At 47.9% G+C, this 27,924-nt stretch overlaps 8 protein-coding genes across 8 annotated transcripts; 6 read left to right on the plus strand and 2 right to left on the minus strand.

The window, feature by feature from the left end:
• Window positions 1-428: 428 nt before the first annotated feature.
• Window positions 429-2,957, plus strand: ASPBRDRAFT_200936 (uncharacterized protein; the record flags this gene model as incomplete). The annotated part of the gene is made up of 1 exon (XM_067621488.1): window positions 429-2,957. The coding sequence occupies one exon, from the start codon at window positions 429-431 to the stop codon at window positions 2,955-2,957; it is 2,529 nt and encodes an 842-aa protein (XP_067473542.1).
• Window positions 2,958-4,034: 1,077 nt separating this feature from the next.
• On the plus strand, window positions 4,035-6,249 carry ASPBRDRAFT_69755 (uncharacterized protein). The gene is made up of 4 exons (XM_067629042.1): window positions 4,035-4,201; window positions 4,258-4,422; window positions 4,585-4,644; window positions 4,695-6,249. Exons 1-4 carry the CDS (start codon window positions 4,096-4,098, stop codon window positions 5,786-5,788), a joined length of 1,425 nt encoding a protein of 474 aa, XP_067473543.1. The 5' UTR covers window positions 4,035-4,095; the 3' UTR covers window positions 5,789-6,249.
• A 2,219-nt stretch (window positions 6,250-8,468) lies between these two features.
• Window positions 8,469-13,393, plus strand: ASPBRDRAFT_424327 (uncharacterized protein). Its single transcript, XM_067624804.1, has 3 exons — window positions 8,469-8,845; window positions 8,909-10,534; window positions 10,592-13,393. The coding sequence occupies exons 1-3, from the start codon at window positions 8,786-8,788 to the stop codon at window positions 13,259-13,261; spliced, it is 4,356 nt and encodes a 1,451-aa protein (XP_067473544.1). The 5' UTR covers window positions 8,469-8,785; the 3' UTR covers window positions 13,262-13,393.
• A 1,774-nt stretch (window positions 13,394-15,167) lies between these two features.
• On the plus strand, window positions 15,168-19,239 carry ASPBRDRAFT_188620 (uncharacterized protein). Its single transcript, XM_067620131.1, has 5 exons — window positions 15,168-15,572; window positions 15,634-16,047; window positions 16,101-16,237; window positions 16,297-16,621; window positions 16,670-19,239. Exons 1-5 carry the CDS (start codon window positions 15,420-15,422, stop codon window positions 18,881-18,883), a joined length of 3,243 nt encoding a protein of 1,080 aa, XP_067473545.1. The 5' UTR covers window positions 15,168-15,419; the 3' UTR covers window positions 18,884-19,239.
• Window positions 19,240-19,670: 431 nt separating this feature from the next.
• Window positions 19,671-19,994, plus strand: ASPBRDRAFT_200940 (uncharacterized protein; the record flags this gene model as incomplete). Its single annotated transcript, XM_067621489.1, has 1 exon — window positions 19,671-19,994. The coding sequence occupies one exon, from the start codon at window positions 19,671-19,673 to the stop codon at window positions 19,992-19,994; it is 324 nt and encodes a 107-aa protein (XP_067473546.1).
• Window positions 19,995-22,987: 2,993 nt separating this feature from the next.
• On the minus strand, window positions 22,988-24,866 carry ASPBRDRAFT_59731 (uncharacterized protein; the record flags this gene model as incomplete). The annotated part of the gene is made up of 3 exons (XM_067628102.1): window positions 22,988-23,530; window positions 24,142-24,146; window positions 24,188-24,866. 3 exons carry the CDS (start codon window positions 24,864-24,866, stop codon window positions 22,988-22,990), a joined length of 1,227 nt encoding a protein of 408 aa, XP_067473547.1.
• A 251-nt stretch (window positions 24,867-25,117) lies between these two features.
• On the minus strand, window positions 25,118-25,719 carry ASPBRDRAFT_48956 (uncharacterized protein). The gene is made up of 2 exons (XM_067626197.1): window positions 25,661-25,719; window positions 25,118-25,610 (listed from the first exon to the last, which is right to left on the minus strand). The coding sequence occupies exon 2, from the start codon at window positions 25,606-25,608 to the stop codon at window positions 25,312-25,314; it is 297 nt and encodes a 98-aa protein (XP_067473548.1). The 5' UTR covers window positions 25,609-25,610; window positions 25,661-25,719; the 3' UTR covers window positions 25,118-25,311.
• Window positions 25,720-27,041: 1,322 nt separating this feature from the next.
• Window positions 27,042-27,664, plus strand: ASPBRDRAFT_48957 (uncharacterized protein). The gene has a single exon (XM_067626198.1). It carries the CDS (start codon window positions 27,098-27,100, stop codon window positions 27,584-27,586), a length of 489 nt encoding a protein of 162 aa, XP_067473549.1. The 5' UTR covers window positions 27,042-27,097; the 3' UTR covers window positions 27,587-27,664.
• The last annotated feature ends 260 nt before the right edge of the window (window positions 27,665-27,924 follow it).

The raw sequence follows: 27,924 nt of genomic DNA on the forward strand, positions 1-27,924 counted from the left end.
ATTTTAAAAAAAATAAAATTATATATAAAATTTAGTAAATACTATTTTATAAAAATAAAAATAAATTTTCTAGAATTTCTAATAAGCTAATTGGTATGGGTGTGGCTGCCGTGAAACGGGCTCAAGCGTATGCACCTGCAATGCCCGATGCACGTTCGGCTAGGTCCGTAGTCTACCAGTACTTTAACAGGAATGCATTCTTGAGCCAACACGCAGTCATGAACTGAGTTACTGCGATCAGGGAAAAGCGTGGAAAAACTTGACCAACAGAAGATCTCCACGTAGTCAAAGTGTACCGATGGTCATAATAGCAGATAACAAGCTTGACCCTCGAGCACAGTGGTGTGAGCTGAACAGGACAAGGGGTTAAATGATTGTTCCGACAGTCATGCCCTCAGGACCCAGATTGTGTACGGAAGTTGTTACTGATGAGATCAGACTCGAACCCGAAGGAAGAATTAAAAGCCATTCTGTACTCAGACTATGAGGTTCGGAAGAACGCCTCTCCGATCATAACTGAAGGTACAGGTAAATGGTTGCTAGGCCACAGCAGTTTTGAGGGGTGGCGGACAGACGAAACCGCCAGCGTGCTGTGGGTCACGGCCGATCCGGGCTGTGGAAAGTCGACGCTGTGCAGAAGCCTTGTGGACAGCGACTGGGTCCTCTCGGATACACGTTCAGACCAGCTTGTCTGTTACTACTTTTTTGTTTCTGACCACAACGATGATCGAGCCCACATGACGGCACTGTGTGCCATGCTCCACCAGGTATATGAAAAGAAACGAACCTCAGACCTGATTAAGCATGCTCTACAAACTTACGAGACCGCGCGCAGTGGGCTCAAGAACTCGTTCTCAAAGCTCTGGAAAATTCTGCAGACAACTGCAGCCGCAGCTGGCCAAATTATATGTGTGATTGATGGATTAGATGAGTGCAAGCCAGCCGCACGCAGTGAACTTCTCAACGCTATTGCCAACCTGCAATCGCAAAACGAACAGGACGATCCACCTTTCCTCAAGTTTCTTTTGACTAGCAGCCGTCAGCCGAGCATCGAGAAGGGTCTTCAGTCCATGTTCGAAAACTCATCATGTCTTCATATCCGTGGCGAGGAAGCGATGAGTTCAATCCAGAGCGACATTGACATATTCATTGATGCCAAAATAAATCAGCTGGTCGAGCAGCTATCCCGCCAATATGGGAGCTACCAAGAGTACAAGAACTGGGGCAAGTTTATGAAGAGGAAACTGAAGGGAAAAGGCCCTCGATCGTACATATTCCCGAGTTTGGTCATCAAAGATCTGGATTCCTCGGGGCACTTTGAGCTGGATAGACTTCGTCGCTTCGCCGACGAAATCCCAAGCGATCTTGACCAGGCATACGCCAGGATCCTGGTGGGAATTATCCGGCCGGACCAACAGGATGCAATGCTGTTGTTCCATATTGTAACGGGCAGGGGCCGTGCCATGAGCTTGCGGGAGACGAAAATCGCGCTGGGGATAGCGCATGAGATCAAAAAACAATCTGCCAAACTGTCACAGAGCACCCTGCGGGATTTCGATGAAGGAGCCTTTGAAAACGAACTGAGGACCATTTCAAGGGGTTTTATTCGAACGGCTGAATCAATGGTCTACCTAATACATGCAACAGCAAAGGATTATCTGATACAGGGTGATTCGGAGCTGGACCTTCCTAGTGACGGCACGCCCCAACCATGGCGACATTGTCTCAACACTATAAAGTCTCATGAGCTTCTCGCGGAAGTCTGCATTAGGTTTTTGATTCAAGATGGCGTTGCGATGCAAATTCCGAGGTTCAAAGAGGTTGAAGCGCGAGTGGTTCAAGCGACAACCCACCATCCATTTCTGGACTACGCCGCACGTTACTGGGCCTTCCACTTTCGAGAGGCCTCTTTTCCACGTGGACTTGCTGCTTGTGCTCTCCAACTATGTCAGGTCCAGTCGAAAAAAATTCCTCTCTGGTTTTGGATAAACTGGCAGAAATCCCCTTCCAGGAATTCTATCGTGTATCCAACGGAGTTTAACATGCTCACTGTGGCTTCGTGCCTAGGTCTCACAACAACTGTTGATACCTTCTTGGCTGACGGCAAGTATAACTTCGAGCCTGACGAACTAGGTCAGGCCTTACTCTGGGCTGCGGATTCCGGGCATGAGGACACGGTACACCTTTCACTAGAAAATGGGGCAGATGTCAACTTCAAGGGGGACGCTGCCTGGACTCCGCTCACTCACGCAGCAGCTAAAGGCCATATAGACGTCGTTCGACGTCTTTCACAACACATGGATGCAGACGCGGTGGATGCGGAATTGGGCGAAGCTGCGTTCTGGGGCCACGCGGATGTTGTCCAACATCTGGCTGGAATCGCCAGTGACAAGGGCAAAAATGAAGCCCTCGGCAGAGCGGCGAGAGCTGGAAGCCTTGACGCATTACATGTACTACTACAGTGCGGAGCAGATATTCATTATCAGGGCGAGCCTTTTAACGTCACGGCCCTAGGCTGGGCGGTCGACGGTGGTGGCCAGCTCGAAACTGCCAAAGTGCTCGTCTCCCGCAGCGCTGATTTTAACCAAAAGGATGACTTGGGTAACACGCCACTTTCGGATGTAGCCGAAGGCCAGCATCGGGAGGTGCTTGAGCTTTTCCTTCAATTTGGGGCCGATCCCAGCAGTATAGGTGATCCGGAATCTCGTGAATTTGCGCTGCAAGTGCAGAGTGACATGGTGAAGGCAGCCGAGAACACTACATTCCGTCCTGAAGACGGAGATGACGATGAGTTGAATTACGATGACGATGGTGACCATGATGGTGATTATAGGGAATACATGAGTGGAGAAAATGATACAGAGGAGAAATATGACAACGGTGGCGATGGCGGGACGGACGACGAAGGTAGTGGCTACGGCTCCGATGACGACAGAAACGTGCGAACTCTCTGGTGAGATCTGAGGCCTTGCTCTCAACAGTGGTATTGAAAGGGCTTTGAGCAATCAAACAGTCTGCTCTTCAACTTGTTCAGGTCTGGATCCAAAGACTTGGAAAGGCAGAGACAGGAATGCGATAAGGACGGATGGGTAGCTTATATGATTAATAGTCTGGCTAATATGGGTTAGGATATAAATATGTATGGAGGCCGTGTTGCTGTAATGCACTAGGATGGCTGTGACTTAGATAGACTCAGTCAGTTTGCGCATTCGAGTATGACCTTTGAACCAGGGCTGGATCGATTACAGCGTCCGACGGAGTATCTCAGATTATTGCTTCAATCCGGCCTCGCTGCCTTCGACCGACTGCATATACTGGTGGATCGCGTGCGATCTCGTTAAAGCGAGCTTAATATCGAACGTGGATCTAGGTTTTGTCCCCCGACTCTACGGAATCTGGCTAAATCTCGACATTGTAGGCAGTGCGGTAGTTGATTTCAGCAAAGAATCCATCATCCCCCCGACCCCTTCTCTGCAAGCAAGGCGTCCCATAGTCGACGGAGGATTTGAAGCCCATCACCTACGACATTCCTGCATTGAGCAACATATGGCCGATGGGACGTAACTGTGGCTGACTGAGTCTTCGGCCTTCCCGGAGGCCTTGTCTTGACGAACACCCATGTCAGGTTCATGCAGGACACTCAAAAGGGAAGGACAGCAATCACGGTATTGGACCACCTATGCTCGGTTGCTTTTACCTATACCACCGCTCTCACGAAAACCTACACGAAAGTCATAGTTGAGCGGAATCTGCAAGGCTTAGTCTTTTGACATCTCCCGAGCATTGGTTGTACTGAGGGCCTGGCTCCTATGGAACATATGCCCATGGCCGCCAAGTCCTCCGTTATTGGCTGTCTTCCCAACCGCGTGATCAGCTTGTCTGTGGGGACTAGAGGGCGCTTGGCGCAAACGGCCAGCCAATGGCAATCCACATACGGCAGTCCACGGTGCGATATCGTACCCCACAATGGTACGAGCCCCAGGGCAAAACTATAATTGGAAGGCGAGTGCACGTCCGACATAAAGGGGACATTCATACTTGACGAGAAAGAACCGGTTCCAAATGTGATACAATTTCTAACCATCATCGGTCGCCATGCCTCCTACTGAGTATCACTCCACGTCCTCGAACTCGCTCAACTATGGGCTACAAGTTGGCCATAACGCTGGGAATATTGAGACCCACCATCACTACGCCGCTGGTAAGCCGCTGCTGTATCCGCCGTGGAGTTGTCCTGACAATAGCCCCGATGTGTAGAGCGTCCCGAGACTCCACCCAGTCCGGCTCTGTCGATCCCGTTTCTCCGCGATCCAGATTTTGTCGAGCGTGGGACGCACTTCCAGAAACAGAAGCCCAACCTGGACCTAATTCGGGGCAAAGGCTCAGGATTGGTGATTCTTCTACATGGCGCTCCAGGAGTGGGTAAGACCGCCACGGCGGAGGCTGTAGCCCAGGCAAACAAGAAGCCTCTCTTTTCCATTACTTGCGGGGACCTTGGATTCCAGGCCCAGGACGTGGAGACAAACCTCAAGGAAATCTTCCGACTAGCTCATTGATGGGACTGCGTGCTCTTGCTCGACGAAGCCGACATCTTTTTGACTCGTCGGAATTTGAGTGACCTTGTCCGTAATGCTCTCGTATCAGGTATGTGGTCTGAAAGTATGCCCGTCTCACATTCCTGAAGATTTGGATAGTTTTCCTTCGGATGCTGGAGTACTACAGCGGGATTCTATTCCTTACCACGAACCGGGTAGGAATCATTGATGAGGCCTTCAAGTCGAGAATCCACGTCAGCTTGTACTATCGGCCACTCGGCCGAGAACAGACCCTCTCCATTTTCCAAAACAATATCCGCAAGCTGCGCAAGGTCGAAGCGGAGAAAGAGCGACAGCACGCCTCGGATGCTGACGGCCCTCAACGACCAATTCTGAACATCGACGAGGAGAGTATCTTGCACTATGCTGCGTGGCACTATGACAACCATGTTCAACACCGATGGAACGGCCGACAAATTCGCAATGCGTTCCAGATCGCATACTCTTTCGCGCATTTCGATATTCAAAACGGGCCGGAGAAGTGGCAGAAGGAAGCGGAAGAGGAAGGAGATACCGATAGTGACGAGGGGAACAAGGTTGACTTCGTTGTACCCAAACCGGTCCTGGATTACCGGCACTTCCTGCTCGTCGCAAACACCATCCGACGGTTCGACAACTACCTGTGGGAGACCACAGGTGAGACGGAGGGGGAGCAGGCGTTGAACTGGAGCCTGCGGGCCGATGACTACAATCCTGACGAGTGGGATGTTGGCCCAGTCTATCATCCTATGGGTCACCAGCCTCAACGTCGGGGATGCGGCTCTTCATTCCGCGGGTCGATGAGGGAGAGGGGAGGTTCTCGAGGTCTTCAGGGAGGGACATTGAGAGGCAACATGCGGCAGGCAGGTCGTGGTTTGCAAAGAGAACGATCTCCTGTCCCGGAGTATCAGCCGCCATTCGAGTCTCCAATGTCCCAGCAGCAAGGAGCTCAAGGTAAAACCAAAATCGGAGCAGAAGTATCATCCTATGATCGGCGGCTCGGCCCCGGTGTACACTCCCACAGACCTGAGGCACCTCCGCAACGCCGGTCAGAGCAGCAATCGTCGGCGCGGAACGTCCATTTAAGCAAAGAGGCTAATTTTGCTTATGACGACGACTATGGTGAATTTGAGGAATATGAAGGAGGATACGATGAGTACAGACAATATGCAGCTCCAGCAGGGCAAGCGCGTGTGGGAGCCATCCGAGGATAGAGTACCATGGCGCCGATTCCTTGCTATCCTGCAGCACGCCTTTAGGTTTCCTGTTCACATCTTGTCTAGAATATATGAAGCCATCATTGCTTTAGTAGCCCTTTTAGTTGCCGGCGCTCCAGGGGTACGCTTTATTGTCCAAGGTGACAACAAACTCCGTCAATGTGGAACCGAGGCCCAAGGACGGGAATCTGCAACGTCTGGTGAGCGTTGCATTACCCCATATTGCTAATGCTCCTATATTCCAATCCCTCCATATATATTTGGAAGCAGGATCCGCTCCCAGAGTGCATAAAGCTTAGGCTTCTGGGTTCTGGATGACTACCTAGGTCAAATTCGTCTTAATTTGCTCGAAGAAAGAGTGCTAAACATTGCTCCTCAAATTCAATCCTCAGTTGCGCTCCACTCCTCAGATCGTTTGCCCAATAATGCTGGCCACCAGCGCCCAAAGTTGTGACTAGTAAAGAGCAGCAGAGACGGATTCCAGGGTGTGACAGCTCTGGACTCCGTTATCTCCTCATGGTGGAAAAGTAGGCTAAAGTATCCAAGCGTTTGTGGTACAAAAGTGGCTTGAAGTGTTCCATTTGCACATAGCGCCCCAGTTCAAGCTCTCGTAACCGTCCTGAATTACGCACCAAATCACACGAGCAGTTTTACTAATATCTTGCCATCTGGCGTAAGGATAGAGCTCTTCGTGGAGTCGGGACTGTTGATATGAATGTAGGCAATGCCAAATTGGTCAAAACTTAACTTTTGCTCCCGCAAGACTTTTATGTCATTGTATACTAAACTGGGTGAAACATATCCGGTGAACCATTCAGAAGCGATGCAGGTCATCACGTAGGCGAGTCAGCATTCTGATTGTGGCTTGGCGTCAAATAAATTCATTCTCGACTTTTGCAGTCATTGAGGGGTAACAGAGTTACAAATAATAGTGAGCTCAAGCCGTCTGCTTGCACATGTCCTTCCCTGATTGGTTTGAAACAAAAGCCAAAGCTGAGTGCAGGAGCAACTTTTCATCCATGCGTTTCCGTTACTACCTCAGTAAAAGAGCAGGTCCCGGTCCGTTTTTGAACGTCTCACGAGATAGCGGATTAGTTGGTCCCACAAATCAGCATAAATCGTCAGCCAGACTAGTTCGTGATCGGCGGAGGTAATTCTTTGCGAGGTGCCATAATATTAATTATTGAGTATCACGTAGCTGCGGTTGATAGGGCGTCGCCGTCGCAGACGAAGTACCACTTCTCTCCAAGTCGCGCAAGGATGTCACCACGTACTTGGCCAGGTCTCAGGCGCATGGTCTTGGACTCACTAGATCTCCTTGTAGCTCTTCAGCTTCTTGGCCTTCAGTGATCTTCCGTCCTCCGTTTTCCCTCCACAGCACTCTTCTCTCCTCAGCAGTCTTCCCTCCACAAACTGCATATCTTTGTTCGTCACATTTTTCCAACTCCGAACCGCTCTGAAATTCAGCGGATCGGTCGTCCACGGGTTTAGAAGTCACAGTGTCGCTAGTAAGTCATTTTAAAGGGAAGTCACTTGGTCAGTCATCCAGGATACCTCGCCAATAGGCACCAGGATCAGGAGATCAGGACTACCCTAAAATCTGACCAGGCAAGGCTCGACATCAAATTAATGTAAATACCAGCGGAGATCAGCGCTCAATAGATTTCGAGCACTGTGCGGCAAACTCGGTGTTTGTGAGCCCCACAAGCCCCTCCCATGGCAGAGCCCAAGAACGTTGGGCACGCACACCTATATAGTCATCAACGCGCACTAAGAGTCATGCAGAACAACAACCATTTTCCAGCCTATTCTATGACATTCTGTTCCCGCCTCAGAAAGGCCTTCGGCCGGCACCATAATGACCTCCCTAAGAAGCCCGATCCTACTTCAGGAGAGAGCGCACAGGCCCACGCTGCCCTGGTCAGCAGGAAGACGGACAGCCCGGTCGAAGGAGGACCCAAAAAGTCGCTCCAATCACCGAAAGCGGAGCCTGTGATGAGCGAGCCAGGATCACTGTGGGACCGCGCGTACGATGCTCTCAGAGGAAGCAACAGAGGATTGGTTGATGAATACGAACGCTTGCTATCTAGAGAATTGCTCAGTACTGGTAGGAGTGGGGCAGTGGGCAGCTATTTTGATTTCGTTCTCAGCACTGGGAATCCCTTCTGACGGCTATCTAGACTCATCCGAAACAACGCAACAAAATGAAATTGACGACAGCAAGGATGTGGTGGACAACAAGATTGACACGGGGCCTCAGGAGCGCAGAGAACAACTACGCGAAATCACGGCTAAAGGCCTTCAGCGACTGGACGAGCAAAAGACAACATATACCATTGCTGGCCACAAGTTCACAGTAGAACGACAGATCGCACAGGTTGCGAATTTCATCCTTTGGGCAAAAGGCTTAATTGACGAAGCTGTCAAGGTCTCGCCGGAGGCATCCTTGGTATGGGCAGGAGTGTCCCTTATCCTCCCAGTTTTGACGAACCATACCTCTGCTGAAGAGGCAAACCGAGATGGATTCACGTATGTCACAAGCCGCATGCGTTTTTACGTCGCCCTGGAGCCTCAGCTCTTGTCCAAAAAAGGGAATGGCGACAAAGCCTCAAGCACCCTCTCAGACGATCTGAGGAGTATATTTGAGGAGCGCATCATTTCGCTATACCAGACCATCTTGGAATTTCAGCTTCGAAGTATTGTACGCTTTTACCAGGCTCGTGTTCGCAGAGTTGTGAAGGACACAAGAGACCCAAAGTACTGGACAGGAATGCTGTCGAAAATACAGAAGATTGAAGAAATACTTGCGGCGGACTTTAACCAGATCAACGATTCAGCTCTAAGGCAGGAACTTGAAACCTTGAATGCCACCACAAGGGATTCTCTGGGAAGCATCCAGATGCATCTTATCATCGCCAAGGATCAACTCGGAGTCAACCAAGAGCAACTCCAGGTAAGCAAAGATCACAGAGACACAGCTGGCAAGTTGCTTCAATGCGCAGAACAGCAGAGAGAAAATTTTCGGGAAATGTTACTACTTATGAGAGATACTCAGTAAGTTACATATTGGCCTTGTTTGATATACGCCCGCCCGTGCTGATTTCATCTACTAGCAAGGACGACGTGGTTGTTGCTCTTCCCACGGAGCCAGCTGCATTGTACAATAGTGCTGAGGACCAACACCTGGCGAGGTGCTACGATGGCACCAGAACTTGTATCTTACACGAGTTAACGGCCTGGGGAATAGGTGGCGAGGATGAAACTTGTGCTATCTTTTGGATACACGGCCCTGCTGGGACAGGGAAATCAACCATCAGCCGAACGATTTGTCACTCCTTTGCAGATCTGGAATTACTCGGAGCGAGCTATTTCTTCCGCAAACAAACAAGCCGTACAAAGACCACGCGGCTCTTTCCAACAATTGCCAACCGATTTATGACTACAGTACCGGGCTTTGCGCGCTATCTGAAAGAATGTTTGGGGACTGTGAGCAGCGCCGAAATTGAGAAGAAGGCCTTAGAAGAGCAGTTTGATACACTACTTTTTACGCCGCTCTCGATGCTCCCCAAGCCTGCACAGCCAAGTATGCTTCTTACCAGAGTCATCGTTGTCGATGCACTGGACGAGTGTGACAACCACGAGGACATCTCATTCATCTGCAAGCTGTTATCTAGGCTGCGGTTGGTTGAGGCATTGCGTTTGCGAGTACTTTTTACAAGCAGGTCTGCCTCTACGATCATGGATACATTCGATGATCTGACGGGCGAACAAATCGAGTACCGTATCTTGGCAATGCAGAACGCATTCAAAGACGAGACGGAAAAGGATATGGCGATGTTCTTACGAGCGAAGTTCCGGGAAATTAGAAAAAAGAGACAAGTTATCCAAGACCCATGGCCTGTTCCGGAGGACATGGATGACTTGATAAAACTGGCCACCACCCCTTCACCCCTGTTCATCTATGCTTCCACGCTTTGCCGATTCGTCGATGACGGTACGGGCAGGAGAAACCCGGTCAAGCAGCTACAGATTTGGCTCAAACAACGCAATAGCCCATCACAGTTTGAACAGATTTACCAGCCAGTTATGCGCCAAATACTGCTTGGGACCGAGAAAGATAACGGCGAAGACGACGATAAGGAGGGTAAAAAGGAAAAACCACTCGATGATGAAGACAGGTCCCAATTAATGCAGATTCTGGGGTCCATTCTTCTTCTCTCGGCTCCACTGTCAGCTTCATCTTTGGCTGCTCTTCTTAATATGGAGCAGTACACCCTTGATCACTGGCTTCGAAATTTACACGCAGTACTTAATGTCCCCGAAGACAGCGATGCGCCAGTGGAGATCCTCCATAACTCGTTTTCCGACTTTCTTCTTGCCGAACAAGGAGGTCAGATTCCTGGTTTCCGCATTGACCTCGTCGGAACTCATAGGTTACTCGCTTCGCACTGTTTCCGGTTAATGAGAGCCAAACTTCGGATGGACATCGCAGAAATCGGTCATACTGAACCAGTAAACTGGACCACAGACACTTTCTCAGAGCGTCACTTCACGGTGGAGCTTGGGTACGCTTGTTTTTTTTGGGTACATCACGTTATACAAAGCTATCAAAAAGGTATCGACAGCGAGGAAATAGAGAGCTTCCTGAAAGATCACTTACTTCACTGGCTGGAGGCCATGTCTGTAACAAATCAGCTGTCTGGAGTGCCAACATCCATTGAACGACTCTTACGACACGCGATGGTTTGTGCAACGCTAATCTGACCGCTTCTTTTTGATAAAAATACTGACCATACTTAGCAGGCGAACAGCTGCGCCGGCTCCCTCGTATCACTATTAAAGGATATCAAAAGATTTGTCGTAGCCCATGGATCGATCATGACCCAGGCTCCGTTGCAGGTGTACGGGACAGCTCTCGTATTTACTCCGCAGCAAAGCCTGGTCAAAAGACATTGCTGGAAGCAGAGACTGGAATTCATAACGACGGCCAATGGAGGCGACGAAAATTGGGGCATGTGCTTGCAGTCCTTGGTGGACCCGGAGTTCGACCATTCTGCTTCTAGACACATGAGCTTTTCGCCTGCGGGAGACAAGCTTGCGGCGTGCTGGGGACGGCACGGTATAAAGATCTGGGATACGACTACCTTCTCTGTACAAGTTAGCATCAGCGCGCAATGGTCCGGTGTATTTGGTATTGTGTTCTCGCCAAACGGGAAACAAATTGCGACGGGATCCGCAATTAGCGAAGTTCAACTCTGGGATGCAGCGAGCGGCGCTCTTCGCCAAACGCTGAGAGATGATGAGGATGGTTATATCGTTCCCTTTTGCTTTTTGTCTGATAATGTAACTATAGCGGTGGGCTCAAAGAACAAGGTTTGGCTCTGGGACACAGCAACGGGAAGTCGGACAGGTATCCTTGACGGACATGATACTAACGTCACGGCTCTGATCTTTTCAGATGATGGGAAGTCAATGGTATCAGCCTCGTCGGATGATACTTTAGTGCGGCTATGGAGCACCGAGACGGGCCTCCTGCAAAAGTCATATGAAGGGCTTGCTAAGTCAGCATATGGACTTGCGTTTGGCCCAGCTGGAACGATCTTGGCCGTATCCCCCGATTGCCAGGTATGGCAGTGGAATATGACGACAGGCTCGTCTCGCCATGCGCAGTTTGAAGGCCGATGGCGTGAATCTAATATCGTCGCTCTCTCGCAGAATGGCAAGGTGCTCGCGTCATCTGCAACTGCAGAAGACCCTTGGGAAAGCGTTGTTCACGTTTGGGACAACCAAGGTACCTGGAAAACTACGTTGGTCGGGCATGAGTTTCAGATAGAAAATCTTGTCTTTTCACCAGACGGAGAAACTCTTGCATCGTCATCATTGGACGGTACGATCCGGCTGTGGGATGTTTCCGAACAATCATGCAGAGACTTAGCTCTCTCAGATGGTACGACAGAATCTCACTCCTCTACGGTTCGGGCCATCGCATTCTCACCAGACGGGAAAACCGTCGCCTCAAGTTCGTCGGATCGCACTATCAGACTGTGGAGCTCAGAAGGCGTCTGTCAGCGAGTGCTCGAAGGCCATGAAGATGCCGTCTTGGACGTTGCTTTTTCGCCCGACGGCCTAACCCTCGCGTCAGGCTCGGAGGACACAACAGTTCGCCTCTGGGATCCGTCGACACGGGCTAATCTGAAGACGCTCGATGGCCGCTTTGGACACGTAGAGAGAGTCGCCTTCACGTTAAACGGCGAAAGCGTCGTCTCTAAATCCAACGACGGCCAGCTTGCGATTCACAATGTTGAGACAGGTGCTGTTGAAGACGTTTGGCGGGTCGCGCCTACTAACGTCCATGCCACGGCCTTTTCGCCAGACGGAAAAAAAATCGCCTCAGGGACATACTACCATTTGCATCTTTGGGACGCTGTAACAGGCCAGAGCGACACATTCTCAAGCGAATTACCTGACGATCCCCACGTGATTGCGTTCTCTTCTGATAGCAGACTTGTCGCATTTGCTTGCTTGTACTCCCTGTTCCTCTGGAATTTGCCAGCGGGTGTCTGCCGGCAACTTCAGGAGTGCACTGAGTACATAGACTCTATCGCATTCTCCCCTGAGGGCACAGCCCTAGCCACTGCAACACTGAAGAGCGTAACCATCTGGGATCCGGAGACTTTAGCTGCTCTGCGAACTTTTGAAGGCTGCAAAGGTCCCATCGGCTTTCCACCAGACGGCAATATTCTCATTACTGGCCAGGAGGATGGGTTGGCTGGCATTTGGGATCCGAGTACGGGCATAAAACAACGGAACATTATTACGGGTTCCCTTAGTGGTGTAGCCTTCTCCTTGGACGGCAAAATTATGGCAACAGGTTCGGCAGACGGGTCCGTACGGCTCTGGAACCGGACAGCAGATTTCACTCTTTTAGCGACACTCGCCGGCCATACCGGAATTTGCACAACACTTGCCTTCTCCCCAGATGCAAGTACTCTGGCGTCCAGCTCAAAGTTTGGGTCACTTAAGCTTTGGGACGTAGCTTCGGCAACTCAACGACACATACTGCTTAAGCGACATGGCAGTCAAGCGATAGCGTTCTCAACCGATGGGCAGACTATTTTGTCAAGCTCCGGTCGTGAAACGTATCGTTGGAACGTGAAGACCGGGGCTCTTGTGCAAAGGCTCGAGGGTGACCAATGTTTGGACCATTCCGCCTTCTCCAAGGATGGCCGGTATGTAAAGATTGATAAGACTCCCGTGGACCATTGCAGCGAGCTGTCTCACACCTGCCCGCATCAAACTTGCTCAGGGAATATGTTGAGGGTCGACGAGGACTGGGTAGTGCGGGAGGGGAAGAAACTGCTTTGGCTGCCTCCGGACTACCGGCCAACTTGTATGGCAAGCCACGGCGATACACTTGTGCTAGGGCACGAGTCTGGCAGGTTGACTTTCCTTAGATTCCTGTTTTCATGAGAGAAAGGAAGTAAATAAGGAGATCACCGACTACTTTCCTGGCCGAAAGACGTTTTTCACAGCAGGTTCACTATCTTACTAAAGTAAAGCACCGGAGAGCCAAAAGTAGCCGTCCGTAGTGTCAAAGGGGCAAGAAGCAGAGCTGCTATGGATACTGTCACAATCGAAATGCATCCGCCGTTATCCGGCACTAGTAGTTCCCATTGAACAACAAGGGAGGACAAGCAATATAAGAGAATAAGAATAATTAAAATCTAATGTTCCTACCATGTAATGTCTGACATACTCATTTGTGTGGAGGCCTGCTCGAGCTTGGCTTGCCAGATGTTGAAGTCGACATCAGGTGGGAGCACAGCCAGCAATTGAGGGAAGGGAAAGGGAAGCTTCCCTCCTTCCAGCCGACGCGGCGCAAACCTGCTTGTGTCTCAGGAAAGTGGGAATATTTCTTGCTCAGAAACTCCGGTACTACTTTTATCTTTTATATATAAATCTATAGTATTTTGTAGTTAATTCCTTACCTAGTCGACAGGCCTTCTACCCTGACAAGTAGATCCTATCACAACTATCTAGCTTGGTCATCTCGCGGATAGGTATATCCGCGAGTCGTCTGTGGGTCACATGATATCTATCACTAACTGGTACCTTGCGAGGGGCTCTTCCTAGCATGGGTATACCTCGCGATAAGATATATCGCGAGGGTTGTAGGGATTTAGGTTCTTACAACTATAGTATATTTTTTTTATTAGATTTTGGGTTAGATATCCGCCCATAAAGAAAAATTTCTTATTACTAGAACTAATAAATCTTTAGAAATTAGTCTTTAAATTTTTATTTATCTTCTATATATTTAAATTTTCTTGAATAGACCCTAAGAAATTCGTTCTAAGGCTTTGAGACCCAAAATATATGACATCAAATGCTAATAACTATATATTATTAGTTATTAGCGGCCAACCAGACAATAGAAGAGAAAATTAATAGGGACTGTACTTCCCGAAAGTCAGACTGAATGAACTACTTTCATGCTATGCTACCGATACACTCGGTTTCGAAATTGGCTTCCATGTTCTACACAGAGAAACTATCTCGAACCCTAACGCTAAGGCGATGGTGAAACTACCTAGTCCCGATAAAGCTAGCTTGTAAATTGCCCCTGCGCGTCAACTTCGAAACTGTAAAATATCTGACAAGTCTATTACGCCATGTTTCCTGTACTCATGTGTCTCATTAATACGCTTTCTGCCAATTTTGTCCCGCCCACCTAGGCGGCTGCGCCTCTGACCACGTTTGCCCGTAGTACCCTACTACAGTAAGACATCAAGAAACGATGGCACCGAATTTACGCTCTTCCACGCGCGACTTTATCCGGCATATGATCCTGAGCAAATCACTAACCACAACTCAGATTGCTGATGCCGCTAAATGTAGCCCGCGGTCTGTCACTACCATCTGCAGTAACATGTGACAATTCGGTGACACTCGAGCGCCTCCCATTCGAGCAGGCAGACCACGAAGTATCTCAGCCCCGATGTTGGAGGCTCTTTTGGACCACTTAGAGGAGAAGCTCGATCTTTACCTCGATGGAATGCGATTTTCCTCTGGAATGAGTTTGGCACGCAGGTAATGACTGCTAGCATCAGGCAAGCGCTGATCTTGAGCAATCAGTCCGAGAAGGCGGGACCTGTCTTAGCCTCGTCATCTGACTTAAGCACTAGTTACGAACACCAAACCCACATCCAATACCGACTGCGCGCCCCGCATCCAAATACTTTTAAGCAAGTAGACTTCCACTCTACTTCGATGATTGTGTGGACGATTGGATGAGATCCACCAACCTGTATTCACTACTAGATTGAATGGAAAGTTAACATTAATCATTTGCTTGATGCTATTGTATTAATGATATCGCGGTAGTGCTCTGTGGACCGGTGGGTACGAGATCGGCGTCCCTGTGCCGGCCCGATCCGAGGCAGATATCATGTGTAAGAATTAAGAAAACACCATCTACTCTACGCGATCCTATGATATTCGAGATGGTGTGGTTGCTGCCCAATGAGGAGACTATGTATCTCATTGCTGCCTGAGACGGCAAGCGTAGCTCTTCACCGCCCATATTCTGCTGACATACTCAAAAGCAGCTGTCAGAACGTACCCCGCCATGTGGTTCCATTCAAGACCTATCTGCCGCCGGGATATTCTAACGAAACTCAACCTAATGGACTGGATCAAAGAAAAACTGGCACACAGACGCCATGGACCACCCCAAGGGAGACCAGCGTCTAAGAGCCTGACGCCGGACTCAAAGATCAAGGTAGGCTTGGTGAATTAATTAACTGAACTTACGAAGCTTAGCTCATTCTTCGTTGCTACAGACTGTGCCATCTGACGCGCGAGAGGAAAATGGCGAAGTATCACCTAATAACTCCAAAGTGGACCATCATGCCTCTGAACCCGAACCAGTCGATCTCTGGGGCCAGGCTCTCCACCGACTAAGCCAACAGAACGCGAAACTAGTAAATGAGTATCGGACGGTCTTGATTGAAGAAGGCCAGAAGGATGGGGATACAAGCACCGTTCAGGTACTCGGAAACCTTGTCACGAGCAAACTGGATAAGATCGAAAAGGTGCGATTCAAGTACACTTTCAACGGGAAGAAACACTCGGTGAACGAGCAATTCGGGAAATTGATCCAGGGGATCCTGGGGTTAAAGGAATACATAACCGTTGCTGTCTCTCCTGATCCTCATGCTTCATTGGCTTGGTCGGGTGTGCTCGTTGTTCTTCCTGTAAGTATAATAAATTATGATTACGCCGTCACAGTAGTAAATTAATGGTGCAGATTCTACTACGGCCATGGACTGAAGAAGATGAGGTGCGGGATGGCTTTGCTTATATCGTCGACTACCTCATTCGATGCAAGGTAATTGAAGATGAATATAAGAAAGCCCATTCAAATCGTTTTCTGGCGACAGACAGGTACTCCTCTCTTCCTGATTACGAATTCAAATCCAACGACGCTAACAGATAGAATAAAGAACTTCTGAATTTAATCGGCAAAGCCTACATGAAGCCTATACGGAGAAGATGATTGAACTGTATAAGCAAATACTAGAATACCAGATCCGGTTTCTTCACCATCTTTCACGTTCAGGCTTCATTCGTGTTTTTGCTGATTTAAGTCAGAAGGATGGCTGGAAGAGTTTGAAGAGCAGCATTGAAACAATTGAAAAGGATATCGTGGTAATACTGGATGATCTTGACCGTGTTACGATACACAATATCGACCAGGGTGTTGAGGCAATATATGAGTTCGGAGAACAGGCCCTTCGAATGTTGGAAGATATGCAGGGGGATGTCAAGGTAAACATGATCAACGTGATACTCATACATCCTGCTTACTCTTGTTAGTTTCTCAAAGAAGGGTATGATCTTGAAAAAATAGACAGATCGCTCGAGAGACTATCTCAATTATATGTCATGAACGCGTCTTTTGAATCGGAGCTAAGACACAGAACTTGCCTTCCGGGGACTCGGGAGACTCTCTTTGACAAAATTGGAAAATGGACCAAAGATCGCCAAGGCCAGCAGATATTTTGGGTAAACGGTGTAGCTGGAACAGGAAAATCTACCATTGCAAAATCTGTGGCGTCAAACCTGGCAAAGCAAGGACGGCTTGGGGCAAGCTACTTCTTTGAAAGCGGTACTGAGCGAGGCAGTGCACAGTTAATCTTCAGGACCATTGCCGTTCAGATTGCGCAGTCCCAAGAAGTCATGAGGCACTATATTGCTGACGCAGTTGATCATAATCCTGGAATTGATGATTTTACCCTCGAACAGCAATGGAGTAAGCTTCTGCATGAACCACTCAAGAAGTGTGTGCTGCTTGAACCGATCTTCATTGTTATTGACGCCTTGGACGAATGTGACGAAGAAATCGAGATTGAAATGGTACTCCGTTGCCTTTCTCATATTCGTGATTTGCCAAACTTCCGCATCTTCATAACGAGTCGGCCTGGCCTCACGCGCTATTTCCATGGAATTGGGAATTCCATTCTGCAAGTCAATATTAGCGAGGTAGATGGCACAGACGGGGATATCTCTAAATTTCTCAGGTACAGACTAGGAGAAATCCGAGAGAGGTGGGGCGAGAAAGACGAAGACTGGCCGGAGCAGAGCGCACTTGTAACGCTGGAGCGCAAAGCCGAGAAGCTGTTCATCTACGCCTCCATGGCGTGCAGCTTTATCGACAGCTTCTACTACAAAGATCGTCTTTCAGAGATACTGGAAAGTGACAGGCCGGGTCTCAGTCTGTTGAACAATCTATACACCAAAGCCTTGGAAAAGGCCCTGCCACCTGATCTACGCCCAGGCGAAGAGCAAAAATTCCTTACCTCCTTCTGCAAAATTATTGGGACAATTGTGTGTCTTTTTCAACCACTCACAGTCAGGAGCCTAGAGCAACTTCTTGGGCAGGAAGATGTCAAGTCATATGTGTCGCGTGTATCTTCTGTGCTGAGCGTTGCAGGTACCGACGAGCCGATTCGCGTGTTCCATCTATCTTTCCGCAACTTTTTCGTGGATGCTGACCGAGATGATAAGACGTTCTGGGCCGATGAAGAAGAGATCCATGCTCTTCTTGCTAGTAGGTGTGCAGAAATCTTATGCACAACGCTGGATAACAGCATATTCGATTTACAAAAGCATGGTTCAACCTCACAGGACATCAGCATTGACAAATTGAACCAATATCTGCCTCCACACGCGCAATATGCATGTCTAAATTTTGCACGTCATGTTATGGAAAGCAAAAACAACATCACCTCCCAGAGGGCCCTTAAACTTATGAACGATCGATTACTTCCTTGGGCCAATGCTTTAGTCTTACTACAAAAGTTCCAACTAACAACACAAGGATCGACAGCGCAAGCCTCTATAGGAAATACAATCGACTTTGCTTCAGATTATGGCGACCACACCAAAAGGCTCCTTCAACTAGCTGGCGAGAAGAAAGATTACTACACCTTGAAATTACTTCTGTCGATAATGTGGAAAAGCGAGAGTCTCATGACACAGCTCGAACATGCTCGTCGAATTGGCGTTGGTCGCCTGCTGATATCAGCTCACTATCTGTGCGGAGACTTAATTCCAGCGCTACATCTTTCTGAAGACATCACATATAACCTTCGACGCGTCTTCGGCAAGGGCTGCACTCAAGCATGGGATATGATGATTACAAGTTGTCAGCTATACATTAGCATTGGGAAGGAGCTAGATGCTCAAGACTGGAAGAGGCAATCGGTCAATTACAAAACTGCCGTAAATATTCTTTTTTCATGGATTCAGGGGGCCGAACAACTAGATGATGAGATTGCCGACCGAATCCGTCGTTGTTGGCATATGCTTAGGTTGTCTGCACAGCGCCTGGGTTCTATTCCGCGCGATCGCAGCGACTTTGAGGGTGTCAAGGCTACCATTGACGACCGGTATCCTGGTTTACTTGGCTCTGATGACGAGCTCGACGAGTGGAATGTGGAGAGCTTTGGTTTTGGAAAGGCCGAATCTGACTATGATTTGTTTGTCCCGGAGTTGAATTTTGAGCTATTGAGTGACAAGTTTCATTAAGGGTGACCACTAGGATATACCGCCACAGAATGTGCAAAAGCCTTAATTTCATCCCATCCCCTTGCCAAGTAACAGATTGGGAAATTTGGTATTTGCTAGTATAGCCTCTCTCAACTAGAGCATGAGATTGATAATGATGCCGAACCTCTCCACTAGAATTCGACATCTTTCTACTCTAACCTTTGAACCCATCTCTCCTGATCTCAGAATAAAAGAATAAGCAGAAAGCCTCACGCTGTCGTTGCTCTGGAACTAGTTGGGAGTCGAAACTACCTATTTCGAACTGGATAGTTTCCCTTTACGAGCCCAAGAAAGACAATATTTTATGCCAGGGATTTTGGATCTTAAGTCATCTTAAAAAAAAAAAAAAAAAAAAAAAAAAAAAAAAACAACTCAAGCGCCAAATTGAATTTTTGTTATGTCTCAGGAACCAGGCCAGTTAGCGTAACAACCTCGACGGCATTTTCAATCTAACTCCTCGTGCTATCTCTTGACACCGGCTGTGAAGCCCCCAGGCTGATATGCCGGTGCCGCGCGGGGAGAAGGCTGTTGGGCGTGGCCTGACAGGGGCTGCCAGACAACCATTGAAAAATCTGCCAATGAACAGAGAACACATACAGAACCTCTATGGTCCTATCATGGTGCTGCTTGAGGGGATGCGGCACCTCCTGTTGCAGGGTCCGTAACACGACCAAGGTCCCAAGAATCTCTAGAGCATTGGGCTGCTGTACTTTATCAAGGCACGTGGTATGCGCAAGAAATCGGGTATCTCTCAGAACCAAGGGAAATGGCATCTACGTCGAGAGAGTGTAGATTGACGAATTTTGGGGAAGAGGGAGAAGAAACCATTAGTAGCAGTGCAATGTTGGCAGCAGCATACGGGCTGGAAGGGTGGTGGGAGAAGGCGGAGCAGCGGGAGGTGCAGGTTATGGAGACTCGCAAGATGAAGCTCGGCGCAGACCATCCTGACAGACTGACGAGCATGGCCAATCTCGCGTCGACGTTATGGGAGCAGGGCCGATGGGACGAGGCCGGGCAGCTGTTTGTGCAGGTCACGGAGACTCGCAAGGCGAAGCTCGGCGCGGGCCATCCTCATACGTTGACGACATGACAAACCTAGATTTTACCTTGCAATCTGCCAGTCGGCATTCCCATGGCTGTTGTTTTACTTGGAAGTTGCGTTTTCACGCAGCAACAGATATTAGGTCCCGCTCATCTCGACACCGAGTCCAATTCTGTCACCCTGCTGACATGGGAAACCGGGGATCCGGCCGTCGACATACGATCAATCTATTCATTCATTTCATCTTGCGTTGGCTACCCTAGGCACCAGCGATATGGCAGTATGGTTAAGTTTTGCGGTTCACCTGTCATTCAGCTGAATCAGCAAGCGTACATTGATGACTCTGTGTTTTTCCGTACGTGTAATTTACAGATGGCGAAATGATGTCTTGAAAGAACCTAACTCTGTAAACTTGCCCAAATGTACCCCCTGCATCTGCGCTAACTGTATCCAGCGTAGTGTGTTTCAACTTGGGGTTCCAGAAAAATTCCTTTGTGAAAAACGTGGAAGCCAATTTCGAATCCGAGTGTATCACTGCCCGCTCGCTCTCATTTTGTCAGAAGGATACACATTCTTCTACATGTCAACTGCCACCCCTAAACCACACATCATCAATGGTTAAAATATAGGTGATAAAAAAAATGGCTGCCTAGAATGATAAACATAGCTATATACATAGCCAAGAGCCCCGGGGTTTCAGAATAGAATTAGCAACTAATGATAGACGGTACTACCTCAGGATTGTGGGCCGATCGTCTTGCCAATAGATAAGCTCACGCGAAGCAGGTACTTACTCACCCCATCCATTATACACTCACCCTAAACTCACCCTGGATCGTGTGACTAAAAGCAGCCTCACTCTTTTATTTGGGTGGGTGGCACCCACCTGCCTTCTAGCCGCGTTTAAGCCACACGCCGGGAGGTTAGTAGTTGGGTGGGTGACCACCAGCGAATCCCTTCTGTTGTATGTCGGTGTTCACCCGTTTTTTGTGATTTGTTGGGTTTAGCGCCCTCGCCGCTTTCTCTTCACCCTGTTCACCCTCCTTCACCTGAAGCTCGGCCGAACTGCCTGAACCTCAATACTCCACACCCAGTAACCCCGCTCAACCCCTGTCCTGCTGACGTGTCCTGTTGAGCGCCTGCGGAGAGGGAGTTTGACATGTTTTTACTAAGCTTGACATGTTGTACTCACTAAAGTTGTCATTAATGTTAACTTTCTTCTTTCAACCTTCATCTGTAGTGGGTATTTCTGGATGCCCTTTGCTTGGGAAGAGCTTAAAGGTTCCATATTTCTTGTACAAATATCTAATCACTCCCTTTTTTCTTGATTCTTTGACTATACTACCTCTTTACACTTTAAATTTGACCCCTTATAGACCTAGCATGTTGAGTGGAAACGGCTGGATGGGCGAAATCAAGTTTATGCCCATTGTTATGCCAATATTCATGGGAAGGATAATATCATGCCAAATCACATGACCAACTCCAGCTATTGAATCATGTGATGGTACCCGAACCCCACTTATTAACACATGCCCCTCTCAACTGAAGAAATGGTGCCATGACATGTGCTACTGAGGCTTTATTTTCACGCCACTTGTCGGTGGATAGTAAGGAGTGCCCCAGTAAGTTGTCCTGATATTCTTGATAGCGTCAGTTGCTTACGACTGAGCAGTCCAAAATAGTCTTGAAGCGCTACTCCTAGTAAGCAATGAGTGCTAGGGAGAGTGATATTGCCTGCAACCTCGCGGATCTTGTGGAACCTGGGAAAGAATTTCTTGATCTCATTGAGATTGCAGCAGCCGATTATACTACTATCACTCAGAGTCACTCGCTTGAGAAAGGTCAATCATACAAACCGTTATATCTCACACCAGCGTGTGTCGACGTGATACAGAAGTTTGAGAGAAATCATCTGCCGAGGGTATGTCTATTAGAAAACTTTGGCAAAAGATATACACTAACATAACTAGATTCCAGCAGATGTATTGAACTCCTCAGAAATCGCTGATAACCGTACGAACGTTTTCCTGCTCGGGAGAGGGCCTTTTTTCCCGAGGCCATTCCTTGCGTATCTTGTCATGGTTCTACATAATCCGGCAGCATTGGAACTATATGCGGATAACTTTGGGTCCCAAAGAGTCCGACTAGAGAATACAAAGGCTTCTATGAGCCTCATAAAAGGAAATAGTAAACTCGTGACAGAGGGTAATGGCACTTTAGTGTGTTTGGTCTTAGGTTTCGAGAAAAAGACATGACATGCAGAAGTTGCGAATTAATGAATAGTACTTCTTTCTGGATCCGAGATTTGAGCGGGTCCCAGCTTACTTGTACTCGTCATCGTACCGTAAGGATTGGGACCGAAGATTGCCGAGAGAAGGGCAGTGCTTGACATATATACATCTGGGTTTGAGAACATGCTTGTGCTTTCCATCATGTCATAAGGGTTTGAGTATTCGTTCATGCGACAGGCGCTTGTCATCATATCGAAAGGATTCTGTGTATTGTGTGATATACCGTTATTTGCGTTTGTCGATATTTCGCCACCTGCATCCGTTCTGTTTAAACTGGCAGCTTGGGCCTCTATATTATCTCCGGAAGACGATTGATTGAACTCAGCGAAGTTGAAAGGCATGGAATCAGATGGTTGACAGGTTGGGTTAGGAGGTGTGGGAGACTGCTGAGAGATCCCTGGATTTTGTGCATCCTGCACACTTGTTTCGTGCGCTATTCCTGCATGGGGTGATTCGTAGCAATTTCCGAGGGGAGCTATATTATCAGCATGCGATCATCTTATCTGAGGTATATTCTTACGTAAATACTGCTCTAGCCGATTGGAAACAAGACCAACTGCAAATAAAAACAACGATAGGATTTGGTGGGCGGTATGATGAGCATCTATTCTTGATGCTTCCTGTGTAATACCCCTTCTCTTAAGGGACATCAGCAGGTTAGTCCGTCTTGGTCCTTTGCCCTTTGGGAGCTCTTGCAGCCAGCTAAAGAAATATGTCAGCAAACAGAATCATTGACTCTTCTAGATCTTACATGTTCTCGCCGACATCTTCAGGAAGAAGGAACAGAACCCCAGGACCTTCAAGGTCCATTGAGAGCAGCCAAAGTCTCTCGCCCTTATCCACCCAAGTACGCAACTTTCCCTGAATCTCATGTTCTCCAGCGCTGACCATATCAGTACGTTTGATCATGCCAGAGAGACAAACTATTGCGTCCTGGCGGAAGCCATCGCCTTGAAGTTGGTCTTTCATCAAATAGAATGCAACATAGCATAATCGACAACGTATCTTCTCGATGATCACAGCCCGTTCAATGCCACAAAGGAACAAGAATGATCTCGCAACAAACTCATCCGGAGACGTAACTGGCAGCGCTTGTCTGTCATCTCGCGATTCCGGCAGGCGGAGCCGAAATTCCTGCGGAAGGGTTTTCCACTGCTCTAAGAGCGGCTGTAGTTCTTGAGGAAGACGTATTGGTGAATTAATTTGGGCAGCTCGGTCAACTTTGTTTTGGCGACGACTGATTCGAGCAGGTATTCTCCTGACGACGGACCTTGCGATATTCTCGATATCCTATGCTGGTTACCACTAGTAGTGATCAGCTTCTTTATTAGGCAGCATACCTTGGAAGCCCAAAGAAAGCTAGGGTCAAGGTCAATTTTACCCTCTTTCTGTGCCTTGTTACAAGCCTTAAGAACATGAGTAGCTAGTAGCTTGCTCTCATTGATACCCATTGTGCTAATGTGCAAGTGCAACCCAGGCTGGAAGATGAAGACTGTCCGTCCATCGCGAGTGGGGTAGCAGGCCGGTTACCTAGCGAAGTCTACTGCGATAAACATATCACATGAATCTTCTTCCTGACAGGGATTATGATCGACTACGTCCAAATATGGATTAAGGGTAAGAAATACATATTAGTGTGGCAACTGTGGATGGTACAATACATAACAGTACGCGTTCATTACACTAAAATACCCAGCATCCTGCCAATCATGAAACACTGGCGTCAGCGCCTGTTCCGAGCCCACGTCGCAAGGACTGTTGCGGCGCCAAAAACAATTGCTAGGAAGCCCAGGGATCTCCTCTCTGTGAGACACCTTAGAGAACGATCAAACAGTGACGGCGATTTACTCTCCATGTTAAAAGAACTCAATGCCTGATGTAACGAATGCGCATTCCGAAACCCTCCCTGTGTCCAGCACTTTTCAATTATCGGGCCGATCCACAGACCGTTTGTGCTGGGCAGGAATGTTCGCTGGGGCCAAGTTGCTCGACCATCTTCAGGGGCGTTATCTTTGAAGAGATCAAACTCACACTTAGACCCTGTTGCAACTTCGTACATAACTGCGCCGAGTTGTCCGATATCTGTCTGTATTGAGAACCCATTATCGTCGGCTGCTTCCATTACTGTATCCAGCGGGAGAACAGATGCTTCGGTGAAGTCGCACAGTTTGACGGAGAGATCAGAATCAAGGAGGTAGTTGCGAGTAGCAATATCCGCCACAAGTACACGTTTATCATGGATCTCCTCCAGTGTACGTGCCATTTGACGAAACCATGACATCTGGAGTGCCAGTGAAGGCTTATTCTTTTCCAAATAAGCGCGAAGGTCGCCATTTTCCAAGTAGGCGAGTTGAATAGCTTTCGTGGAGAAGCCGATAAAAGGAACAACACCATCAATTTGACCATTTCCGCTCCCAGGGGAATTCAATCGACGGTAGACTTCTTGCTCTCGCTGAAGGACCTCCAAATTCACCTGAACATCATCCTCGGAACTCCATGGATGCCTTAAAGGCGTTTTGACAGCTAGCCCATCACGCAATATCACAACACCTGACCTTCCATATCCTAGGATTTCGCGGTCGGGTATAGGTTGCCCATCAAGATCTATAAACAAAGAAGATGCCATTGTAGGCTTGGGTTTCAAAAAGACCCTTATGAGGGACCGAATATGTATTGTCACTGAGAGCTGGAAACATGAAATACTGGTTTGTTGACCCCTTCTTATATCTAGAGAAACCCGCAATTCACGTGATAAACTGCCAAGACTCCATCCACGAACAACTGAACCGCTGTTGCACAATTTTACGATTCTAGCCTGATTACTTATGGTTGCGCTTCGCACGTGATTTAGCAATCAAATTATTTTGTCAAAATAATGTATCCAAGTTGCATAGTAACTAAAGTAACAAAGAGAACATCGCCAAGTATATGTTGAATATAAAGGCGCAAATGAGATCCAAACCGTCAAAAAAGCTTGCCGGCTCTGTTTTGCTATCCACTGCTTGGGATTAAGGCTTATTGCCTTGAAGACGCATTTCATCGTGATAGCACCGGCATTGGTTTCCTACCCGTCAAGCTCCAACAACAACACTTTGACCAAGCGAACCACCACCACCTGCATTCCCGGGGCCTGGATTAGGGTCGTCTGGCTTGGGGATTTGAGTGCGATGCCTTGGGCAATCCACTTTTCGCCGAGTAGAACTCGTTTGCGTGATTATAACGGGGTTGGGGCACGCGCTTCCCCTTTGGTCGGCCTCGACACACCATTGGACGTGGTCTTCGGTCGGGTCAAAAAGGATACAGTTTCCTTGAGACTTCCCTTTGCAGTCGGGGAATTTTGCTGGGGTTTTCCGTCTTTGCCAGCACATTTCTGTATCGTTTATCAGCATTGTCCAAAATCGATTAACTGAGGATACTAACCGGAGAGTTTTGACCTACTTCAATGGTGGTAATGATAAAATTGTGTTATCAGTGCCTGTACAGTTCGTACAGCAGAGGTTGACGCCATATTTATAACTATTTCTATAAACGGCCCCTACATTGTGTAGTCCGCATGGGGATATGCATCAAAGCCAGTTAGGAATCACATGACCAATATTCTTGATGTTGATATGGCGGGAAATGATTTTACGGGATGGTGTTGGGCGTAGCATACGAGAAAGGACCAAGCCTAAAAAATTACTAAGCCTTCGCGCGCGAAGAGCTAATGCAGAACCTAAGCCTAAAAGATGTCTAAGTCTTCGCGCGCGAAGAGCTAATGGAAATATTCTAAGCCTAAAAGGTGTCTAAGTCTTCGCGCGCGAAGAGCTAATGCAAATCTTCTAAGCCTAAAAGGTGTCTAAGTCTTCGCGCGCGAAGAGCTAATGCAAATCTTCTAAGCCTAAAAGGTGTCTAAGTCTTCGCGCGCGAAAAGCTAATGCAGCTCCTAGCACTCCATAGTAAACGTTGAGTATCGAAATATAAAACTATGCCCCTAATAAGATGCATTAATGAGGTTGATACAAGGAACTACTGGCTGTCAGAGTTAATGCGAAGCATGAATCTAGAACAATTCAGCCAGTCAGATGCACGATCGTCATCATGTCTGGCAAGCCAATGGCCATAAGGATGTCCCGAACATTATATGCGGCATTTTACTTGCAGTCCCAGGCTATTTACCTCTTTGAAGCAGCACTTGTGCAATCCACCATTGGAGGACGTCGGTGCCCCATGGAGCCAAATAATTTTGCAGAAATTGTGTCTTGCATATTGCTAGAGGAAGAAAAGAGCGCGCATCTCAGAAGCTCATCAGGGAAGCAAACTTGGACGAACTGACTGATTCCATTGGTGACATGCCGCCTTTCGAGAAAGATTTCAAGTGACCAACAATAGTTACAGGACAATCATGGTATGATAACCAATGCTTATTATAGATCGGCATGAACTAGATCCCTGTCGGTAACCCACTAAACAAGCGCCTGCCGGCGGGCTTTGACCTGCATGGAAAGGATGCCGGTGCATTATAGATTATGGCAACTCTTAAAAGAACTTTAGCCTACACTGCAACAGGAGATGATTAGTACAGATCTGTATGGATGGCTAGTGTAAGACGATTGACAATGGAGATCAAGGACCACGTAAAGATTTCCGCGGTATGAAATCCTATGGTTGGGTATTGAAAAAAGATCTCTTTCCTGTTATGGGATCAACTTCATTCGTTGTCGATCAATATTGATAATAGGAAGTTCATGACTAGGATATAGCGGAGATATTAGCTATAAAGATACCAGCCTTTTTTTTATACCCTCACCGCAATTTGGCACAGACCAATCCATCTTTTTGTTGTCTCCATCCAAAGCAATTCCCTATCGATCCAACATGTTCTGTATCTCGAGCCTTGTCAAATCCTGGAAAGCTCTCATTTTCACCTCAGAAAATGGAACTATAATCGGTGCAAGACCAACAGCTCTCGAGGTGACAAAAAAAATTATTGTGAAATATAAAATAGTTCTACCAATGTCTAAATCAGGCCGGCCAATAGAACAGCCAATCGATGTCATCGAAGCCGAGAAAAGATTTGGAGTATCCTTTTTCATAGGATTCTCCCATATCTTAATTCGGAATGGACAATACCATATGGTACTCGAAGCTCGTTTCCAGGGTGATCCCCACAAAACCCATTTCGTGTCATGCCCGAAAAGCGTTTGCGACTCGGATCTTTCCGAGGAAGATCAAGAACTTCTTGAATGCAAACTCCAGGGTGTTAAGGGACGTATATCAGAAACAGTCTGGGATAAACTCAAGCAACGGTACCATATTGTAAAAGGAGACTGGCTTGCGAAAGACAAAGAGGAAGAAGTAATCTGAGGCTTAGTTATTAGTGTATGGCGGGGGCTGGAAGATTTCGATCTATCTTAAACAGCGATGTAAATAATGTGGAAGCCTCGAGCTGAAATTATACTTTTACTTTTAGTCCTGGTGCATTCTATGTACCAAATACGTGAAAATAGTCGTGAGCAATGAACAACATAAATAGCCTCAAGTATCTTGTCTAGAAATATGCATATCACAATGATCATGAACATTCCTATTTTTGCAAGCATATCACTTGTGCTGGTCTTATTAGGACTCTGTCACAGACCCCTGCTAGTTAAGCTACTAGCGAGGCGGACTCGCCAGGCAGAAAGCACCGATAAAGGCAGCGC

Source organism: Aspergillus brasiliensis (assembly GCF_001889945.1).
Source record: "Aspergillus brasiliensis CBS 101740 unplaced genomic scaffold ASPBRscaffold_21, whole genome shotgun sequence".
Lineage (NCBI taxonomy): Eukaryota > Fungi > Ascomycota > Eurotiomycetes > Eurotiales > Aspergillaceae > Aspergillus > Aspergillus brasiliensis.

What these genes read in the sequence shown, in the direction of transcription:
- ASPBRDRAFT_48956 (XM_067626197.1), bottom strand. Translation starts at nt 25,608, where the DNA reads ATGTGCTGGCAAAGACGGAAAACCCCAGCAAAATTCCCCGACTGCAAA.
- ASPBRDRAFT_48957 (XM_067626198.1), top strand. Translation starts at nt 27,098, where the DNA reads ATGTTCTGTATCTCGAGCCTTGTCAAATCCTGGAAAGCTCTCATTTTC.
- ASPBRDRAFT_424327 (XM_067624804.1), top strand. Translation starts at nt 8,786, where the DNA reads ATGCGCAGAACAGCAGAGAGAAAATTTTCGGGAAATGTTACTACTTAT. An exon ending in CTACTTATGAGAGATACTCA is followed by an intron (nt 8,846 to 8,908) that starts GTAAGTTACATA and finishes TCTACTAGCAAG; the next exon opens with GACGACGTGGTTGTTGCTCT. An exon ending in GACTCTTACGACACGCGATG is followed by an intron (nt 10,535 to 10,591) that starts GTTTGTGCAACG and finishes GACCATACTTAG; the next exon opens with CAGGCGAACAGCTGCGCCGG.
- ASPBRDRAFT_69755 (XM_067629042.1), top strand. Translation starts at nt 4,096, where the DNA reads ATGCCTCCTACTGAGTATCACTCCACGTCCTCGAACTCGCTCAACTAT. An exon ending in ACATGGCGCTCCAGGAGTGG is followed by an intron (nt 4,423 to 4,584) that starts GTAAGACCGCCA and finishes TGCTCGACGAAG; the next exon opens with CCGACATCTTTTTGACTCGT. An exon ending in CCGTAATGCTCTCGTATCAG is followed by an intron (nt 4,645 to 4,694) that starts GTATGTGGTCTG and finishes AGATTTGGATAG; the next exon opens with TTTTCCTTCGGATGCTGGAG.
- ASPBRDRAFT_188620 (XM_067620131.1), top strand. Translation starts at nt 15,420, where the DNA reads ATGTGGTTCCATTCAAGACCTATCTGCCGCCGGGATATTCTAACGAAA. An exon ending in CGCCGGACTCAAAGATCAAG is followed by an intron (nt 15,573 to 15,633) that starts GTAGGCTTGGTG and finishes TCGTTGCTACAG; the next exon opens with ACTGTGCCATCTGACGCGCG. An exon ending in GTGTGCTCGTTGTTCTTCCT is followed by an intron (nt 16,048 to 16,100) that starts GTAAGTATAATA and finishes TTAATGGTGCAG; the next exon opens with ATTCTACTACGGCCATGGAC.